This window comes from Marmota flaviventris, chromosome 12 (assembly GCF_047511675.1).
Source record: "Marmota flaviventris isolate mMarFla1 chromosome 12, mMarFla1.hap1, whole genome shotgun sequence".
Classification (NCBI taxonomy): Eukaryota; Metazoa; Chordata; class Mammalia; order Rodentia; family Sciuridae; genus Marmota; species Marmota flaviventris.
The window spans coordinates 66,962,936-66,985,772 of NC_092509.1; the positions used below are offsets into that span (position 1 = coordinate 66,962,936).

At 39.5% G+C, this 22,837-nt stretch overlaps 1 protein-coding gene across 1 annotated transcript in view; it reads left to right on the plus strand.

Annotated features, from left to right (window-relative positions):
* The window catches only part of Ush2a (usherin), a 770,052-nt gene that overhangs the window by 726,576 nt on the left and 20,639 nt on the right, over positions 1-22,837 (plus strand). The window contains exons 64-66 of the mRNA XM_071619727.1: positions 17,265-17,471; positions 19,492-19,730; positions 20,571-20,779. Coding sequence (XP_071475828.1) covers positions 17,265-17,471; positions 19,492-19,730; positions 20,571-20,779 — 655 coding nt within the window. The remainder of the gene's footprint in view (positions 1-17,264; positions 17,472-19,491; positions 19,731-20,570; positions 20,780-22,837) is intronic.

Sequence of the window (22,837 nt, forward strand, 5' to 3'; positions counted from 1 at the left end):
TTTCTTAAAGAAGAATCTTGTTGTTTTGTATGAAACTACAGAAGAGGACAGAATATATTTTCTGGGAAGCTGATGTCTCAATCAAATAATTTCTTTCTTTCCCTCTTGGATTTTCTTTGGTTGTCCTCACCATTGTTCTATTTTTTTTTTTTTTATAAGCATTGACATCATTTAAAACAGAGCACTTTTCTAGTTTGGGTCGTTTCAACTCAATTTCTAGAATTCCTAGATTCAGAAGGACTAAACTCTGAAGGATAAGCTTTCATAAAACCTGTAAAGTCTGAAATGGGATTCAAAAAATTTAGAAGTGTCTATATTTCATGAGGACATGTGGGTGACTTTGTAGAGCAATGTAGTGCAACATCCCATTCAAAAGAAAACATTCTTATTTCAAATACAATTTACGAAAATCTAATTCTTAAACAACTCTGTTTTTACACATAAGTGAGATGCTTCTATCCTAAATGAATTCCTTCCAGTGCAAAGACTTTTCCTTAAATGAAGATCACAGGTTTATTCAGCAGTGCTACAGAATATTTACAAATCAAATATGATTTTACCCACAGGCTGCTCAACTATGTCTTCAGTTCTTTCAAAATTGTGCTGTACAACTATATTCAATATACAGCTTTTTTTTGTGGTTTGGATCTTAGGTGTTCCTCAAAGCTCATGTGATAAAAAGACTGGTCCCTAGGGAGAAACCTTGTAGAGGCGGGGCCTAGTTGAAGGAAAGAGGTTGGTGGGTGCTTGCCTGCAAAGGGTATGTTGGGGCCCTCTTTCTACTTCTCTCTCTCTTCCAGGTTTCCATGAGGTGAGCCTGTTTTTTCTACCCATTTGCCCACTGCTGTGATGATGTGTCTCACTACAGTCCAAAAGCCATGGAGCCAGTCAACCATGGCTTTTGGAAACCTCAGAAACTCTGAGCCCAAAGAGTTCTTTCCTCCTTACAAATTGATTTATGTCAAATACTCTGCCACAGCTACAGAAAATTGACTTAACACAGAAAATTTGTATCAATAAGTGGGGTCATTTCTATAACTATGTATTAACTATACTTGACCACGTGGTTCAAAAGCCTTGAACTGTTGACAGAAGGAGTTTGAAAAGATTTGAAGAAACAGATTATAAAATGCTTAGAATTGTCCAGTAGAGCACACTGGACAATTCTGATGTTATCTCAGAAAATCAAAATGTTATAGGAATGTGGAAAGTAAAGACTGTGCTCATGAGGTCCCAGATGCGAATGAGGAGTAGTGGGAATTGGCCTAGAGGCCATTCATATTACATTCTGGCAAAGAACTTGTCTATACTTTTTTCACATGCTGAGACTTTTAAGTGAGGTTGAACTTAAAGGTGAAAGACTAATTAACCTGGTGGAAGAAATTTGAAGGCAGCACAGCATTCAGGAGGTAGCAGATATTGCTGGCAGATTTTAGCCAGGTTTACTGTGAAAATTGGGATCAAGAAACAGACAGAAAGATTTGAAAAACTTGCCAGTAAGGGACACTTTAAAAGTTGTGGACAACCAGGGTATGGCTATGAAAGAAAGGAAGGAAGGAAGGAAGGAAGGAAGGGAGAAAAGAAATAAAGAACAGAACCATTAAAAAGAAGTCAAGTACTTTGCATTGGTACAATAGGAGAGCAGCTCAGGAATTAGCAAGAACCCATCCATGAAAGGCTCAAGTGTTAACTCATTTCAAAGACATTGCTTTGAGAAGAAAGCCCAAAGTGGCCCACTAAGAGTATCCTGCCTGCTCAGGGCCACTTAAGGAATTATTTCCCTGGGACCCCTTTTCCCTGTGTTCAGCCATCCAAGCACTCAGAGGCAGTTGCAGCAGTGTTTCAAGTGGATTTGAGTTCCTTCTGGCAGCAGACCTTGGTGTCATGTAATGCTGGTTTTGCAAACAGGAAGAATGCAATGCTTTGCTCATTTCAGGTATTTTGTCACAACTATGCAAAGCTGACTGTCACAACCTCCAAATTCTGTGAGGGAAAGTTCTTAATTGTTCAGCAAGCAAATTAGGACAGTTGTCTCCCCACAGGCTTCAAGAGAGACTTGGATGTGAATCTTACTCCATGCTTCAATTTCTTGTGATATTTTTGTTTTTGTTTTTTCAGTGCTGGGGATTGAACCCAGGGCCTCACATATGCTAGTCAAGTGCTCTCCCACTGAGCAGCACCCCAGCTTGGCAAGTTTCAGTTTTTACCTTCAGGGAGTGAGCTGAGGCTAATGAGTAGCTCTTAGTAATTGTGCATTCATATTCATACTCTCGCTTAAGGCAATGACTCACCACGGAGTTGCTAGGGCCTGCCAGGGCTCCCCCTTTCACTGAATCATGCTGTCAGTGACTTAATTAGTTTTCCTGAAACTTCCTCACTTTGACAGATTTTTGCGATAAGCACCCCCACACACTCAGGGACTCAGAAGTCTTCTGCTGCCTCATGACTGGGTGATTAAGAAGCCACAGGTCAGTCTTAGAGGCAACCCTATGACTCACTCATCTGATCTTGGGCCCAGTGATGCAGGAGCCTGCACAGGACAGCAGTCTGCTGTCGTCTAACAAATCAGCAATGTCCATAAACAAAAGGTTGAAAGAAAGGGTTGTGAAGGAGACAGAAGGGGATCCTGACTGTCCCTGCCAAAGGCAGCTGACTGAAGACCACAGGAGGATCCCATGGAGGGATCCCATGGAGGGATTAGAGATTAAAAATCTCTAATCACTAGCTTATACACAGAAACTATTCAACTAGTACAACAATAATCATTATTATTATTACCTTCCCTCCTTAGAGTGGACAGAGGACTTCTTTCTCCCAATATTCATAAATCCACCAAGTGCAGAACTCTGACTTGCCCTATTGCACATGTGGTTTTCTGTGACCCAAGAGAATAAAGTCCTACAGTTGGGCAGGCTGCTCCTAACTCCCCTTTCTGCATTCAGGGCTATATGGGGTGTAGGAGAAATGCTCTTAGCAGAAAAATGAGAACTAGCTCAGTACCGGGAACACACCAATGCTATTGACAAATCCTCTACACCTGTGAATTATATGCACTCTATGCTCTTTCACTTTGGATACTGAAAGCTTCTCTGTTCTCCAAATGAAAAGACCAAGTTAGGAACACACACCTGGGACAACATATTAGATATTTAATATTTCACAGCCTCGTTTTTCTCATCAAATAATGGGTGGGTTGTGAGAACTAAGATATCTTGTGTGTTTAGCAGGATACTTGCTGCATAGTAGGTCCAAGCCCCTTCCCTCTTTTCCAGCCCCCAACCAGCTAAAAGAAGGAAATACATTCTTCAAGATGGAAAAGAGCGGAGTTTAAAGAATTCTTTTGTCTGTACAAATGAATCATTAATAAAATATTAGAATGTAAAAATCTCTAATCAAGAGCACAATTGGCTCTGAAGCTGTGACACTCCTTCAGTAGGCAGATCAACCTTCCTTGTCCTTGCCATCTCTCTTCTCAGAAAAATAATAATAATAATAATAATTTGCCCACATAGCCATGACTAAAATTTCTCCGAAAGCCCATATGTAGTCTGACCAGCTACACACTTCATAGTGCTGTTTTCTATAGCCGCCACCCTTACCCTGTCCCTTCCCTAAGCATTTTCTGTATCCCATTTAGAGACAACTTATTGAGCTTGTTTTCTGTTTGGTTTTGGACTTGCGTTTAATTAGGTATTAATCTCACTAACGTATTTCTGACCAGCATAGAGGCTTTTGTTTGGTTAGTTTCTCCCACAAGAACTGAGCTCCCTCCACCCCCACTTCCCACAGATCAAGGTTTTAAATGATTTATTGATATTGTGTGACTCAGGCGGTGCATTTGTTCTAAAACTTTGGTGTCCGAGCTTACAGCTTAGACTGAAGGCCACTAGGACATTTCCATGCAGAGAAAACTCAGATGTGTCACTAGGCCATGGGGGTGGCTCACTTTTTTCCCTCAGGCATTCTGTTGCCTGTGGGACATCTCTGGCCTTGCGTGTGAGCACATTCAAAAGCATGCTCCAGGTCTCCCTGCTCTTCTTCTGTCTGTTGTGGAGTTTCTTAGGACTCTATTCTGAAGCTGCTATTGTTGGCAGACTTTGGTGTGCTTTGAGAGAAGTTTTTCAGCTAAAGATGGGTGGGTTCTCACCCTTTTGCAAATGTAATTTGATCCTCTTTTCTCTGTGTTGGATGTTGGCTGGAACAAAAAAAATGTGAAACCCTCTGGAATTTTCTAATGAAGATAATGTGTGATTCCAACTTGTTTTCCTATGAGGCTCTTCGCAAAGAGTTCTGGTTCCATGATGAGACCATGAAAGCAAAGGCTCTCCAAAGTCACTTAAAGCTTAGGTCCTGCAAAGACATCCAGGAAGGCATGAGACATGGTTTACTTATTTTCCATTCTTTCGCTCTTCCTCAGGGGCGAGCAATTTCACTTACCTCCAAGCTTTAGACGTTCCCCGTACGAGCCGCCAAATGCCGCAGTCTGGCTGGGCACACAATCACGAGCCACCACACAGCTTGTAGATTCAAACAGCAACTCTTTATTCCCGAACTCACACCAGCCGTCTACAATCACGTTCTGGGGAAATCCACGTTCTCTGCCCAAATCCACATCCACTGGGCTTCTGTCTCCCAAAAATTACTGTCTGAATCCCGTGAGAACTCAAGGGGAACTCAGGCAGCAGGATACGCCCTATTCCTAGCAGGAATAATCTTAAACCTGGAACGCCCTAAACTGGAACGCCCTAAACCCAATTATCCTAAACCGGGAACACCCTAATCCGTCCTGGTCCTTGAGCAAGGTCACCTACATTCAATGTCACTGCAACATGGGGTACGCTGGCAAGGAAATTGTCATACCTACTTGGCTAATGGCTCCCAGCAGCATGAGACATGGTTTACTTATTTTCCTTTATCCTATAAGGAGAGTATTTAATAACTTTTCACTAGTAAGTACCTACCATGTTCAGAGTGTGTTGTTAGTGAGAGTGAAGCAAGAAACAAAACCCTTAGGGACCTAAAGTTTAGTTTGATAAGACAAAGAAACTTGTCCATGAATAATGTTTCCATAGAGATATAGCTCTAAATATAGAAGTTTAAAAGATCTAAGTGATGGCAAAACAGACCTAGGGTAGCACAGGCCTTTTCCTCTTCAGAGACAGCACTGTTTCCACACCAAATTCTCATAACAACTCTTATTTAACTACCTGGCCAGGCTGATGGGTACAGCAGAGGGGGTATGAAAGAGTTACCTAACCAAAATCATTCCACAGACAAATGAGGAGGCACTATTTCTCTATATTTCGAGTCTCACCCAGAAAAACAGAGATAGGAGGAAGAGGAGAAGGAAGAGAAAGAGAAGGAGGAGGAGGAGGAGGGGGAGGAGGAGGAGGAGGAGGATCACGATGACCATGAACATTCTTCCAAATTTCCATTCTTATGATCAAATGCATCTCTCAAGCACTCTTATTGGTACCAGTGTAAAAGTTCAAAATGTTCTCCTCTATATCCATCAGGATCTTAACAAGGAACAGATGGCACACTCCAAAGGGTATTTGAAGAGAATTTTATGAGGAGACCAATTATGGAGGTGTGGGCAGAATTCAGAAACTCAATAAGGGATGTTGAACTATCCAGGGACTAACTGTCACCTTCCAGGTCTGAAGGGACAGGGGAGAAGCTTTGAGAAGGAAGGCAACCTTGTCAAACTGTGGTGCCAAAGAGAGGGGAGCAGGAGACATATAGACTCTGAACTCTCTCCTCCCTTGGAACAAATCCAGCTGGAAAGAGGCCAGAGGAGAAATGATGCAGGTGAGGGGGGTCTGTGGAAGTCAGCCTCCTGGGATACAGAGAATGTCAGAGAGTCCAGAGAAGGTCAGGAAATAGATCTGGAGAAAAGCCAGCACATCCCCCAGACCTCAGCCTGGCACTTCTCACCCCACACACCACATTGCCTTCTGGGTAGAATCCTTCCAGGGTTAGATGATCACTTGACAGGCTTTGGCTTGCCAGTCTCTCGATATTGATAAACCGCTAAGTAAATCTGAAGACTTAAGGTGGATTGCACTTAAGTACTTGAACCAATGATATATTTCCATCAAATTCTAAATAAATGTCTTGATCTAAATGAGGCAATCAAATCTATAGGTGGAAACAACACTAACATATTTAAGTAAATCGGATGCCTCTGATTGAGATCTTTAAGAGATAGTTGAGACTTCCCGTTAATTGATTTATCTATCCGTTGATGGATCTGATCATTACTAAGATGCCTATAAGCATCTAAGAAACTGGACAATTCTCTCCTTGATGCTATAGGCATATTCGTAATGGAAACCAGAAATAAAATTCTTTTAAATGAAGGACCCGTTGAATTGCTCCAATGTTTTCATTTGTTATTGGTGCATCAGTTACACAAAGCGGTAGGTTTCATGGTGGCATATTTACACATACTCAAAAACACAGTTTAATCAATTTCACTCCCCAACACCCACACCCTTCTTTCTTTCCTCCCCTAATCACCTCCCTTTACCCTAATAGTCTCCTTTCTACTTTCACGGTGTCTCCTTTTCCTGTTTTATTTTGTTTTCCTTTCTACCTCCCACACGTGAGGGAAAACATACCTCAGTTTACTAATTCTGAATTACTTTGCTCAAAGTTTTGAGCTTCAGTTCTACCCATTTTCATGCAAATGACATAACTTCATTCTTGTTTATATATATTTCATTTACTTTATCCATTCACCTCTTGATGGACACCTAGGCTGATTTCATGACTTGGCTATTGTGAATTGTGCTGCAGTCAACATAAGTATGCATGTATCTCCAAAGCATGTTGACTTTAATTCTTGTGGCTAAATACCAAGGAACTATGCAGCTGGATTCTATGACAGTTCTATTTTGAACTTTTTGAGGAACCTCCATACTGAGTGCCATAATGGCTGTACATTCCCTCCAACCGTGTGTAAGGGTTTCTTTTTCCCATTGTCTTCAACAGCATTTATTGCTATTACTATTCTTGATGATTGCCATTTTAACTGGAGTGAGATGGAATCTCAGTGTCATTTTGATTTGTGTTTCCCCAAAGGCTAAAGATACTGAACATTTTTCATATAGTTGACCATTTGTACTTACTTCTCTTGAGAAGGTTCTGTTCAGTTCATTTGCCTATGTCTTGATTACATTATTTGCCTTTTTAAGGTTGAGTTTTGGGCATTCTTTATATATTTTGGGTATTAATCTTCTGTTGTTAAGAATAGCTAAGATTTTCCTCCTTTATGTTGGGTGTCTCTTCACTCTTGTTTTCTTTGATGTTGAGAAGCTTTTTAAATTCGATGACATCCCATTTATTGATTCTTTTTCTTATTTCCTGAACTCTAAGAGTCCTCTTCAGGAACTCTTTGCTTATGCTCATATGTCAAAACGTTTTTCATACTTTTTGTTCTAACATTTGCAAATTTTCTGGGGTTATACTTGGTCTCTGATACATTTTGAGTTAATTTTTGTGCAGTTAGAAATAGGGATATAGTTTCAATTTTTTTTTTTCATATAGATATCCAGTTTTCCCACCAATTTTTGCTTGGGGACTTTCTGAGAAATTTTCAGTAATAAGGCAAAATAGAGAATGCTATCCAATGAATAAATTTTAGTATAGGAGAAATATTTCTGGAAAATCCAGGCTTTTATTTATTCTAGCCCTTAAAGCTCTGGAGTGAAGAATTTGGAAGAAAGATAAAGAGAGACATGTGGGCTGAACACAGAATGTTATAAGGTTTGCAAATCTCTCATTGATCCATAACAACTAATTGGGACCCAGAAGTGAGTTACTAAGTTGTTACTAGTCCCATTGTCTCTTCCCAACTGTAACTCAGTCTTCCATGTTTTTTTTTTCACACAAATAATATAATAATAACCACTATTATTTATTTCGTGTTTGTTGTATGCTAAAAAAAATATGCTAAGAACTTTATGTGAATTAACTACTCTCAAAACAACCATTTGAGGTAAGTGTGGTTAATATCATTTTCCAGGTGAGAGAGCTAAGGAAGTGAGAAAATAGGTAACGTGTCCAGGGATGTAGAGCAGAGAATGAGAAGGATAAAATTTGAACCTTAAGATTCAGGTTTCAAACCCTGTGTTTTTAAATTCTATGTCACAGTTGCTTCCAAATTGCTTTCTTATATGTCTCTGGAGCTTTCAAAATCTTGGCTAACTATTTATAAACGTAATTATTCTCTACCCCATTCCTCGTGAATTTATAGAAACATTATTGTATCTAACTCTTAGAATGGTCCTGTGAGGCAGGTGTAGTTATTATTATTTTTAATCATCAAGTATCTAAATCACTTAGCAAATTACCCAGTAAAAAAGGGGGCACAGTCAGAACTCAGGCCCGACAGTCAGTGAAGGTTCTGCTAAATGATAGCTTCTTTACCAGCTTCAGAAGCCGACTTCCCAACATTTTAGGGGTACATTTACTTGCTGGCTCTGGATACTCCTCGAGTGATTTAAAATTCACTAAGCTTTAGTTTCCTTAGCTTTAAAATTAGGGTGAAAAGACTTATTGCTGTGAACCTTAATTGAAAGGCTAGGACATGGTTTCATATTAAATTCAAATTTAATACATAAATGCATAGAAAGTGTTCAGTACTCACTGTTCCTATCAAATACAAATCAAATAGTGATTGACCCACTGGGAGTGTTCCCTTAGCTTCATGTAAAACACAAACTCCTCTCTGGTTCCATGAGGACTTTCATGGTTTCATATCTTTCTGCTTCTATCCTTCTCTTGCTGCCCTCTGATTCTTTCTCACTAAGGCCAGCCATACCAGCCCTGGGCTGAGAATCCACATTCTTTGCACATGCTCTTCCTTTTTCACAGAATGTTTTTTCTCTCCATCTTCACATGGTGGCCTCCTGTCGGGTGCACCCCAGCTTGATCACCACCTCCTGAGAGAACCTCCTAGACAAGCCAAGCATCTCTACTCTACTACCATGCATACGTCACCCCACAGTAAATCTTCTCCTTTCTAGTAGGTACCATTACCTGCTTCTTCATGACTGCCTCTGGCCACCCATGTGCTCATTCCAGCCTTGATCACTGCCCAGTTCATAGACCAGTGTCTGGCACATAGAAATGGCTCACCCTGTTGAATTCCTGGAGGATAAGTAGTCTTACCTAGTTAACTGTACTCTCATTCCTGGAGATGTTAATCCTACTTGGTGATTGTTCTCTTAGCTTACTCTCACAACTTTTTGTGGAGAAAGTATAAGCTACATCAGTTAGGGTCTAATTATCATTTTAGGAAGCATAATGGAATTTTGATACATCTCGACATGTTTTGAACAGTGTGGGAAGAATGTGAGTAGCACTTGCCTCTGTATAATACTCAATATTGTTTAAAGCAAGACAAATGGCAGGAACGGATGCCACCGGGTTCATGGAGGTTTCCACCATCTCACTTTGGGGCTGTCCTCCACAGAAGCAGTCCCTACAGAGTTCAGCAACAGGCCCAGGCAGCAATCCACACATTGGAAGCCATGCCAGGCCTTCCTCAGTGGCTTCACAGAGAAAGTGGTAGAAAGTTTGGGCCTTTATATCTCATATTTATAGGGGAAGGCTGGCCCTACTACTTTCCAAGTTGGATAAACTTCTCTGCACCTCAGTTTCATCATTTGTAAAGTGAGGGTAACCCCATAGAGTTGTTAGGAGGATGAAATAGATTCAAACACACAATATACAAACAAAAGCATAAACCAATTAACTTCCCCTAGGAGAGGTGAATGGGACGGAGTTCCTGTTTTCTTTCAGGGAAAGCATATGTAAGCAATAAAGAGTAACATGTAATACATTTCACATTTTCATTATTATTAAAAATGAATCAAGGTCAATTTCAGTATTTCCCACTCATATTTTCCTTCCTCACATTTTAGAAAAGAGCCATATTCGTATTTATGGAACAACTCCAATGAGCATGGCAGTATGCTAAGCAGTCACGAAAGAAGACACCCATTCCCAGCAGGGGAAGTACCATGTAATTTCTTTAGTTGTTTCACGTCTCTGAATTTCAAAAGTGCCAGTAGGAAGCAAGACAATGTCCTGCTGTACTCTTCCTCCCCTGGGTCCCAGAATTCAATTAAAATCATGTTCCATCTTGCCTGATCCAAAGTGTTTTAGATGAAAGGAGCCTGGATCCAAAGTGTTTTACAGAGACTCTATCTGTAAAAGTGTGACTGTAACATATCCGGTAAAGTACCATGCAAACAGAGATGCCGGAAAAAAAAGTCCATTTGATGATAAAAGGAAATCAGACAGGTGGATAGTGGAATAGACAGCTACATAGATCTTTTCAGCAAGTTATTCCTTTATGGCTGTAGCCTGCAGGGCTACTCATGAAATAAAATAATCTTGTAATCATGTAATTTCAGATTTATTGCCTTTTCTTTTCAGTGACGAGTCTCCCAAACCACAATTCTGGCAAAGCCCAACTTGGCATATTGCTATTCAAACATATTCAAAACCCACGACAAGCTACCCTTTAAAAAGGCATTAGCATGAATGCCATGGGAAAATATACCCCAAGGTTGTAGATGAATTGATATGATTTCCTTGATTGTATCTTTTTATTTATGAGGCATAATTTATGAGCACTGGAGAGCAAACTGCAATGAGTGATGACTAACTACAGCCAAAGTCATAAATCAAGAGCAGTGAAAGAAGCAGTGATTTTGATCGAATCTATTGAATTAGCTCTTGGCCTTAGCCAATACAGGTATTGGAAAGACCTTTTTAATATCTATTTGTCTCCCTCATGGGAATGTGATAACAATCTCATTACATGCCCCTAGGAAACAAATAATTTAATTGTTTGCCTGTTAACATGCAACCTGTTTACTCTACTTATTAATTACTGGCATGGCTGTTCATGCTGGATTTTTATTTCTGATGTGAATTCTTAAGAAAATATATTCACAGTCTCCAGCTTTTGTAAACAGGGAGATTGTGTCTCTAGTTCTGCTTCATATGAAGTTGTCCTGATTGTGTCTTTAGTTCTACTTGATATGAAATTGTCCTCAGAATTGTTAAAATCTTTATTTTAATCAAAATGTGTCCTTATTGCACAAGGAAGCATGTTAAAGGACATCACAGAAGTTGCAGAGCGCTAAACAATTCCTCCATTTCTTAATCCTCTGAAAGTTAGCTATTATAGCTCTTATAATTAGCAGCCTAGAAAGTGCAAACTTTCAAATTGCAAGGATAGCCACCATCAATACATCAGGAGTCAACAGAGTAAAGGGTTGTTGGTTTTGGTTGTTGTTTTGTGGTTTTTGTTGTGGTGCTGGTTTGTTTTTGGTATAGAAAAATATCACAATCACCAACATATGTTCCCTTGGTTTTAAGATGTAGCATTTTCAAAAGAATCATAAAATATTTTTTCAAATAAGGGATTTTTCTTAAGATCAAGAAAAAAACACATCAGGAACCCCCTTTGAATTGACATGACCAATTTCACATTTTACCAAGACAATACTTGCAAAATATCCAAACTAAGGAAGTTAATTCAGAAAGATATAGGCCATTGAGGCAAATATTAAAGTGAAAACCTTTTTACTGTCATGTGCTGAAGAAGGACTAACTTGTTGATGGAGGCACTCTTTGGCTATATCTCTCCTCCTATCCTAAGCAGAGTAGTGGCTCTTCTCTTTCCCACTTATAAAAACAAAAACATAAAAATTACTTCTGCTTACAAATTCTTGCTTTCCTCCTGGAATAAAATTGAAAGAAAAAATGTTGGGCTGAGAGGAATTGGGAGCATTTAAAATAATAGTCATCTGGGTAGCAAGGAATAACCCCACAAGTTCCAGAAATATCAGGGTTTCAAGAAGTGAAAACAAGGAGATAAGGGGTAGTTCTGCCAAGTTAGTGAACTCTGGTTCTGTTTGGAACTGTGACATCCATGGTAGTAAGCTTTATGATGATTACTACCTTAGTAACATACTAAAAGAGATGCATTCATACAGTTTTTAAAATGACTGAAGATAGTGCCAAAGTCAACAAAAAAGTACTTTTTTCAATACATAACATGGGTAGAAACTGAAAACTTCTGTGCCTGGTTCTCCAGAGAACAGCTCATTGTGTTTCTCAGACAATGTTGGGCACAAGAATTACGTGGTAGGCCAGTCACAGTGGAGCAAGCCTCCAATCCCAGCAGTTCAGGAGAATGAGGCAGGAGGATCACAAGTTCAAAGCCAGCCTCAGCAAAAGCGAAGGGCTAAGCAACTCAGTGAGACCCTTTCTCTAAATAAAAAATTCAAAATAGGGCTGGAGATGTGGCTCAGTGATCAAATCCCCTGAATTCAATCCCCGGTACCAAAAAAAAAAAAAAAAAAAAAATTACGTTGAAGTAAATTAAGAGGGTAGGTTCCCAGGTCCTCTCTCCAGAGATTCTGATACAGGGATCCAAATGATCTTGGTGATACTAGCCAAGGAACATATTTTGACAAAGACTCTTCTCCAAGTAGATTCCTAAGATGCACTTTTTCAAGGGAAGATAAGTGAGTATATGTAGTGTAATTGTGGCAAATTAGTGGCAGATGATGACACTGCATGTAATTAAAATTATTTATGGCAAAATGCAATAATTAGTCCTTTGCAGGTTAAGTAAATAATAGTTTCAGTTTTTAATGAACAACAAGCATAATGGTGGTAGTATTCACTAGATTAGAAAATACATTGCAAACAGAAATATAAACTGATATTAATCTACTGTGTTGCTGGTCAAATTATAGAATCTGTGAATAAATAATTGTAGTTATTTTATATTTATTAAAAGTAGCAAATCTGTATTTTCTATGACATCTTACATGATAAATCTTTTTAAATTTATAACAGTAACCTTAAAGGGAAAAAAAAAAAACCTCTAATTTGGTCAGTCTTAACTTGCTCTCTAACAGCTTTTTGCTGAGAAGTTCCTGGCTCTTGTGGTCATAGCTGTATGCAGTTACATGTACACATGTAAAATGGTCACCAAAACTGAATAATTGGTCTTTTGGTGGAAACCTTTATCATCTTCAATTTGTTGATTATGAAAGAATGTTCAGTGTGCATGCCTCAAGTGTAAAGATACTGTGAACTAATCAAAGATGAAGAGTGCCTTACTTTTTGTCCTCTTGGCCCTAGAATCCATAAGCCTTACCACTTCTCCTTTCTCAGTTATGACCCTCCCTATGAGTAGTTCATGCATTACGTTTATGGACCCAAGGATTATTTGAGGGAATCTCAGGAAACAAACTGGATGGACTGATTGTCAGATAAAAGATATGTAGGTAGATACATGACAAATGGACAGATGGGTAGATAGATAGGAATAAGAGGTGTGACCCCTTTCCTCACCCATCAAAAGGGTCACAGCCCACACTCCTGTAGCAAAAGACAGGTTTGCAAGAGAAAAGCATAACAAATATATTTAATCAAAGTTTTATGTGATACAGGAGCCTTTGGGAATGAAGACTCAAAGATCAAAGAAAAACCGTTTATGCTGAGTTTCGGTGAAGAATGGACAGCCTTTTGGAAATGTAATAAGACAAAAGGGTATCATCTAGGGAATGGGGATGTGGCTCAGGCTCAGTGGTAGAGTGCTTGCTGGCACGCGTGAGGCCCTGGGGTCCATCCCTAATACTGGAATAAACAACAAGCAAATAAAAAATGTATCATCTAATGCTAATAGACTTCATAGAGAAACCCGGCAAGACCTGTCCTTCAGATTCTTCTTGACCACTTTGTGTAGCTTTCTTTTTTCCCAAGAATAGGAAAAGATCCACTGGAATAAGAATCTTCAAAGGAGAAAGAGCAAGAGAGTGACCTTTCTAGGTTTTACAGTTGGTGTGTGTGTGTTGGGGGGTTATTGGTGGGGAGAGTTCTAGTGTCTATAACCCTCTTGGGAGAAAGAAATTCTGGCTTCTATATTTCAGTTCAGGGGAGAATCAGTGGTGGGAGAATGGAGGATGGGAGAAGGTCACAAAGACCTTGCTTTGAAGCCTTCCAATGTCCTTTAGTTCAAAGTACTCAGCTCACTAGGGCACCATAGATCAGTGGACGGTGGTTTGAGCCCCAACAGACAAAGAAGACAGGTAGAGATACATAAAGTAGCCCACTCTTGTCTGTTCATGAGACATTCCATTTCTGATTTTTATATTGGTTTGTTAAGACTAAAAGGTCAGGTCCTTGGGGATGTAGCCCAGTGGTAGAGCCCCTGTCTAGCATGCATGAGTGCTGGGTTCTATCTCCTGTAACACAAAAAAAAAAGCAAAACAAAACAAAAATAAAAGATCAGGATGTAGTACTCAAAATTTCCCATACAAGATCTCGGCCGCTTCTCTTTCTACCCCATAAAGATGTCTCCAAACCTTGGCACATTACTTCTCAGTGAAAATCATAGGCATATTCTTTTAGGTTTTGTTTGTTTGTTTTTCTGAACTACATTTCAGCTTCTCTACCTTCTGTTTAGCTGGATAGACAAAATTCCATAGTAAATTCTGGTATTGTCAAAATTTTTACCATAACAGAGAAAACGACAAAGACAGAATAAAGCATTTCATTGACAGGTTCTCTTTTCCTCTTTTTTGGTGTTTTTTATCACAGAGACACTGCCTTGATACAAGTTTTGTGAAATCCACAACCCTTCATTATCTCAGTCAGCCTCTCTTCATTGTAACTGTTTTCATTTTCACAGTAGCTCATGTAAATAGGCTGATCCTGCTTTGCATAAGCATGTTGATTTATATGAATGCTATTTTGATCTCAAATTGATTGAATACTAAAAAGAAAGTCTAGGAAAAAGAGCAATGTGTTATGAAGGTCTCCTGTCAAAGACAAAAGACTAGATCCTACATGCACTCCCAGTTAGTAATAGGGAATTTTGTATTGCCTGTTTTTAGAGAAGAATATTCCTAAAGAAATACAGAAAAGAAAGAAAAAAAGAACCCTCTAATACTGAGGGCCAAGAGTTTTAAATATGATGGATTAAATTACATTTTTAAAATAGGACTCCATCTGATAAAAGCCTGTGTGATGCAGGTGGGCATGAGATTTACTATTATCTCCAACATCTGCATTCAAAAGGCTTAATAATATTTATGATTCTATATCTACATCAGAAATGGAAGAAAAGTAATTGTTCATACCCTGGATTAGAACTGTGCTGAGCCCTTTCTATGACTTAAACTTATTTCATTTCATTTTCTTTCAACACACCATGCCTACACTACAGCTGTCTCCTATTGGTGCTCAGTAATTAATTGGCAACTTGCTGGATTGTTCTTTCATTATACCTAGTTGGCCTTTTCTCCTCATTTTCTTCTCTATTGTGACCCTGAATAAAATTTTACATGCCTTTAAGTCACCAAAGCTCTGATCTCAGCAAAAAAATTTGACGTCCACATTGGTACTTTATTTTGTATCCTTTTTCTAAATTGTGTCTCCATCCCACCTCCTGGAAAAATATTTATGGAGCAGATTGAGAAGCCAGGGACCCTTCCTCATCAGTCCCAAATATGATCTTTTCTTTACCCTCCCCTCTATTTTTAAGACTGTGGCTATTTCAGAGTGGACAAGAGCAGCTGCGGGTGTAGTCTGACCTCTAGTTTTCTGGAAGCCCAGCTCTTCCATTGCTAACAGCTTCCTGCTCCTTTCTTTCCTATGCCCATCAGAGTAAACCCCCCACCCCCCAGCACCCTGCACCTAAGACAATTTACCATGTCTATCCATCCTTGGAAGCTAAGAGACCTTACCTAATCCAGAATTGCAGGTATTCATCTATGGACAAGTCATTTAATTTTGTGATCCTGAGTGTTTTATTTATGCATATAGATGACATACAGAATCAAAAGCAGTTTATTGGAAAGAGCTCTGGCTTCTAGCTTCAGCTCTTACAACTTCTGTCACACTGAGCAAGATGGTGGGATTTTCTGAAACTCGGTTTTCCCACCTGCATAAGGGGGCTGTTCATACTTTCTCTACTCACCTTATAAGTTTGCCCTTGTGAGGACTAAGTAAACTAACAGATGTGAAAGTACTTGTAAAATGTGGAGTTTATACAAATGTAAGTGATTATTATGCAAATGAGAGGTACCCAAGCTCTTAAAAGAGCAGGGTTGACTATGTAAGTAGGTTAGTTGTCTCTTTTAAAAATGGGGCTGCTGGCACTCCTATCAGCAAGGGGCTGGAGATTTGCATTTGACAGCAATTCAACCTCAGAAATTGGCTTGTACAAAGAAATCCTCCAAAAGAGGCATGGAAACACTGATAGGAGTTGGTCTAACTACTAAAAATCAGTCTGATGTTTCTTCTCTTGAAGATATTATTGATGTAAACCAAAACAAAGCTAAACTCTGACTTCAAAGTACTCGCCAACAGTGTTTTTTTTTCCTAAATATCTTACATTTTGAACATTCTGCATGCTTTTTTTAAGACCGCATACCTGGGATGTGTGCACTCTGAAATCAAACACATTTTATGGACTTGTCTCTAAATGCTCAGGGTAAATTTTTTATTAAAAAGAGAGGTGGGGGAGGGAACAAGCAGAAACATCCAATGAGGGGGGAAAAAAAGATTCCTGAAGTAAGACTTGCACATGAAAGCTTACTAAGGAATACTTCTACTCCTAAACACACAGACAGTCTTCTTGTATTGCCATTTAGATCTATCATTCTGATTGATCACTGTGTAGTTGGCTATTATTGGGCTTAATTTAACCCTATACACTCACACATCCATCTACTCTGTCTATTGTACCTGACATTCTACAAATTACTTACTCATGCAAATGACGACCTAAGGCAACCTTTTAGGATACTCGTGTTTAATTATACAAATGGTTCTTGATAAATAAGATTATACATCTTTCCATATGTTTATTTCCTCCTTGATGAAAGAAAATTTAATTTTCATGCAGATTTGTTGGGGACAGTGTTTTAAGAATTGCTGAGTTTTATGTAGTCTGCAGATTCGTCCAGTTTGCAGAAGCTGACAAACTCTCTCTGCTTCCCTCACAGAGAGGAGCTGCTTTTCATTAGGATAACACCCACCTACTGCATTCTGACATCCTTAGTGGCCCACTATGTGTTCTCATAGTCCTTTGTGATGGAGAAGTTACAAAATCAAATTTTATCTGATTCTGTTGTCTTCAGTTGCTTTTTTTTATTTCCCCCCTCCCCCCAGCCTGAGGGTAACTTGCTCTTCTCTGGTCTTGTTGATTTCTCTTGTAGGTCTGGGCAGTGAATTCAGCAGGAAAAGCCCCCAGTAGCTGGACAAGGTGTAGAACTGGTCCTGCCCCCCCAGAAGGTCTCAGAGCCCCCACGTTCCATGCGGTCTCTTCTACCCAAGCAGTGGTCAACATCAGTGTCCCTGGGAAGCCCAACGGGAACGTCAGTCTCTACAGGCTATTCTCCAACACCAGTGGGGCCCACACCGTGGTGAGCAGCAGCGTTCTCTGGGATAAAACCCAGGACTGATTTATGTTAAAAAGCATTGCTCCTGATGCCTTTGCTTTTTCTTATCCATTCTTCTTTCTTACCCTTCTGTTCCCCTCTGTCCTCCAGTGAACATAAGAGCACAAAGATCCTTTCGAAAAGAAAAAGTGAGCCTTTAGAAAACACATAGAAAATATAAAAACTGTCAGGGAGAGATACACCCACCATGGTATTAAAGACTGCAAATATAAGAAACCTAAGATGTTGGAGATAAACAAATTAAATCAATTTACTTTAATTAGAAAAGCATAGGTCAAGCACTCAACGAAGGGAGAGCTCATATTAAGAGACCAATAAATGGTAATAGGTTGGGGGCATAAATATTAATGCAACAAAGACAAGATAGAGCAAAAATATCTTTGAGCTCCCCATTTTGACACACACCAATCTCTAATAGCACAACAAAAGTTTGGTCTTTGTTTTGGTGATTTCGAGAAAGTTCTAGGCCTTTGGAAGAGAGAGCAGACCCACTCAGCGCAGCTCTGGTGCCATTGTTTTTTTGTTGTTGTTGTTGTTGTTAACACTTTGGGCTGGGGCACATGGGAGGCAGGAGGGAATGTTTAAAGAAATTGTCTTTCACATTGTGTATTAGCCAAGCTGCTTGCTGGAAGGGATACTAAGAATCAACTAGGCCAATTGCTGCATTATTGAAACCAAGAGACCAAGGGCCAGTGGGGCATGTCTCTTATCTCTTTGGTATGGCCTGTGCCCTTCTCCTGTTTCTCATGAATAAGTGGAGAGTACCCTACTTTGTTCACACAAACTTCATATACAGATTGTGCATATCCTAGTATTACATTATAAATTATTTAGACCAATTGAGGGAACAATTTGGGCAAGCGTGGAGAAATCCTCTGAGGCCTGAGTGCCAGGTATTGAAACACAATTTCAAAAGAGAACTCACATACAATGAAGGTTCATATTGAATGTTAAAGTAATATTAGCATATTTTCTACAGGGCTTCGTATTCAATAAATATAGATGATGTAAATACAATCAACCCTTGATTATCCATGCTTATAAAATGATAATATTAATAAACTAAAACAATTTATGTTTGGAGTGCATGGTATGCAATTTTTGAAATAATATAGCTCATCTTAATTATGTTACTTATATCAATGTGAAAATTAATTTCTAATTTCAAAACTCTTCTTTCCCAAAGAGTACTTAATTAAACCACACTGAGGTCAAAAGTTTGCTCCAAATAAACTGAAAAGTTTATAATCTTATAAAGATGAAATACAGAAGACTATGGTATTTTGTAAAACTCATCAGTATCAGAAATAAATGAACATTCAAGCTCAGAAATATCTGCACCTGATGCTAACATAGATCTAAGGATTTTTTTTTTTTTTTGGTACTAGAGATTGAATCCAGGGGCCACTGAGTCACATCCCTAGTCCTTTTTGTTTATTTATTTTTATTTTGAGATGGGATCTCACTAAGTGGCTCAGGGCCTCACTAAATTGCTGAGGATAGTTTTGAACTTGCAATTCTCCTGCCTTAACCTCGTAAGCCGCTGGGATCACAGGTGGGTACCATCATCCCTGGCCTGAGGGTATTATTGACCTGGAAATTACATGCAAGTTATCATGGCAGAATATGTAAGTTGGTGACTAAAAATATGGATTAAATGCAGATTGTATTTTTTGAAAAACATCATTCTGAAGGTCATAAGGTCATAAGGTCATTGATCAACTTTTTATGTATTCTCTGCCTAAGAAAATAGATAATGGATAATTGTATGCCTTGTAATTTCCATCCTTTTATTTGTTATATTGTTAAACACATTGTGCCTCTCCAAGGTAATTCCTTGGGGTGAAGTCTATGCTGAGCACTTACGTTGCATCTGCAAGCATACCTAGCATGGGGCTCCATTCATAGGAGTTGGGATAGCAATCAACATTTATCAACTGCCTCTGATGGTGACACTGCTGTCACTGGTCTTTTTTCCTCCTAGCTTTCTGAAGGCCTGGCCACCCAGCAGACTCTTCGTGACCTGCAGCCCTTCACCACATACTCCATTGGGGTAGAGGCCTGCACCTGCTTCGACTGTTGCAGCAAAGGGCCAACGGCTGAGCTGAGGACTCATCCTGCTCCACCCTCAGGAGTGTCCTCTCCCCAGGTCCAGACGCTGGCCTCAAGGACCGCCTCCTTCCAGTGGAGTCCCCCACTCTTCCCCAATGGTGTCATTCAAAGGTAGTGAGTCACCTGGAAGGATGATTAAACCAGAGAGACAGGCACACAGGCATATGGCTACCTAGAACTACCCAAGAAGGGACAGATGTACCTAGAGCCCAACAGATTTGTTTGAATAATAATGTTTCCTGCAAAGTGCTTAAGACATAATATCAACTAATAATGGAAAGATGAACAATAACATCACCTTTACTTAAGAAAGACAATACACTGTGTTTACATTCATGAAAAGAATATACTCCTCTGGGGCTGGAAATGCAGGGCACATACTTAGCATGCCCAAGGCACTAGGTTCAATCTCCAGCTCCAAGTAAATAAATAAAAGAATATACTTTAAAAAAAAAAAGGAGAAGAAGAATATGCTCCTCCTTGTGGTTCCCTGGAATCAAACATTGCATAAGCCTTAGCTGAAGCATAAGGAAACTGTATGGTTAGATTAGAATTGCCCTGATCTAATTTCAAATGTTATAATGAAGTTACTTCAAAATAATCTAGAATGGGAAAAAAAGATTTTCTTTATTCTAAACAGAGGAGAATAAGTTATCATTCTACTTTTAAAATAGACAAATAATCAACAAAAATGAGTAGTGACTGGGTGGAGGGCAACTTGTGCAAAGATGGTAACTTCTGTTATTTCTCTGGCGACCTCCACTGCTCATTCCCAACAGTATTAATAAAGTATTTCTCAGAGCAGTTTGCTGTAAATAGAAATTTTAAAGAGATTATAGTTCAATGAAAACAAAAAAAAAATGTCTTTCCACAAAATATAACCAGTTTTAAAGAGAGAGCTAAGCAAATTCCATTACCTGTCTGCTCCTGATCTATCCACTGTCATTGCAGCTATGAGCTCCACCTCCACGTGGCCTGCCCTCCTGAGTCAGCCTTACCCTGTACTCCCAGCCAAACAGAGGTCAAGTACAGTGGGCCAGGGCAGAGAGCCAGCCTGGAGGGGCTCCAGCCTTACACCACCTACAAGCTGAGAGTGGTGGCACACAACGAGGCGGGCAGCACGGCTTCCCAGTGGATCAGCTTCACCACCCAGAAGGAGTGTGAGTGAACATCAGCTACCCTAAACCAGAGAGAGAGGGAGGTAGCCATGGAACTCAGGGAAACCACTTTTGAACAGGATTGAGTGTTTATTATGTGGAAGGTCATTGAGACGTCAATGAAGATGACTATTGAAGAAACAATGCCCAATGGTTTAACAGTCTTGGAGGCAAAGGGCACATGTAGGAAGATCTTTCCTGTAGTGAAACCCAATGTAAAGGAAGTTAGGCCATGAAAGGGAAGAAAGTAAATGGACAAACGCTGTAGCCCATTGTTGAAAGTAGTTTGCCTCTCCTTTGCTTTTCAAATCATATGACATCATCCCTCGCATTTCCAGAAAGCACCCAGATACGGCACTACCAGGAAAAGCAAAAGGGCAATTTAGTGCAGAGATGGGCAGTAAACTAATTAATTTTTAATCAACTAATTAATTTTTTATAAAATAACTTCTTTTCAGATTTTATAAGGTCTATACATCCATTGCTTTAAAATGGCAAATACAAAAAGTATTAAGAAAAAAAAGAAGTACTTATCAGAACCAGCTACATAATTTGTGGGGCCTAGTGAAAAATGAAAATAGGGGGTTCCTTGTGCAAAAGTCATTAAGAGTTCCAGGAGAGTGACAGCAGAGCATCAGACCAAGCTCTAGACTCTCCTCTTTAGAAGGGTCTGGGTACCCACCTAGCTCCCATGGGCACAAAGTCAGTTTTGCCCATAATCCCACCGCAGAGGCAAGTGCTGTTAACAGTTTTGCATGCTCAATTCTTTTAATTTCTGTTCTCTATATAATTTTATTACATGCCTGAGATGATACTCTAAATAAAAATTAAATACCCTGCTTTTCATACTTCACTTTATACTTATACTTTTCATTTGCATTTTCCATATTTTAAACAATTCTTCAGCCACCAAGTTTAATGGCTGTGTAGTATTCCATACATGAATTGACTTGGCATTTTAATTGTTTTCAGTATTTCCCTATTTAATGTGATGACGAAAATTTTTGTTTGATTGTGTCATTGTCTTCTCAAATTTCAATCAATGAAATGTATTGCTCCAAATATTTTAAGGTTTTAGATACCTATTGTAATTTACTTTCCAGAAAGATTATATTAGATTATGATCTCACATAAAATACCCTATTTAGCATTGAATACATCATTTATAAAAGCAAGAACTGTGCATTCACTGAAGTCCAATGCCTCATACATGGACCTCCATATGTCTGAGCACCACATAGGCAGGTGTTAGTATTGGTTATAGGTCATGCCTAGAGAGGACTTGCTTATTCCTGGCACTGCTTAAGTATTTTACAAATAATCCTTACAACAAACCCAGGAAGTGTGTACTATTAGTATCCCACTTTACAGACGAGAAAACTGAGGCAGGATAATGATTATATCTTATGATTCTAGGGGGCCATTCACATTGACTGTAATCTGAACTGAGGTTGCTGAACTCACACAATGAGGTGGCTCTGAACTTGAAACAGATCTTTAAAAACTTAGCCCGTTTTTCACATTTAGTAAATGCACCCTCATGATTCCCTCATGAATTAACTTCCTACTCTCTAAAGATTTCCAGCCTCCCCTGCTTCCCACACACTCACAACCAGGCTCCTCCTTTCCTTCCACACACCCACAACCAGGCATCCTCCTCTCAGTTTCTCCTCTGCAAACTCCTTGCCTTGTGAGTCACAAGGAAAAGAGAAATCATGAGTCAGCAATATGCTTCCCTTTCCATCCCAGACAGACAAACCTATCTGTACCATTCCTGCTAGCAATAAGGAAGGGAGAGTTCTTGTTCCTCCTGAAATATACCTGCCTCCTGTGGGTGAGTGCTGTCCCCTTCGCTAGGGACCACCCCTCTCTGTCCTTAGCCTTCAGTGTATCCCACTTAGACTCAAAGCTGTTCCTCTGTCTTTAATGCTAAAGCTAGCCAGCAAGCCCCGCCTCCCCCACAGCTGCTGCCCACTCTCCTGTTCACAGGAACCAGAAGGGTCTACACATGCGCTGCCCATCCTCTCTTCCCACTTACTGGTTAACTTCCTCATCACTCTA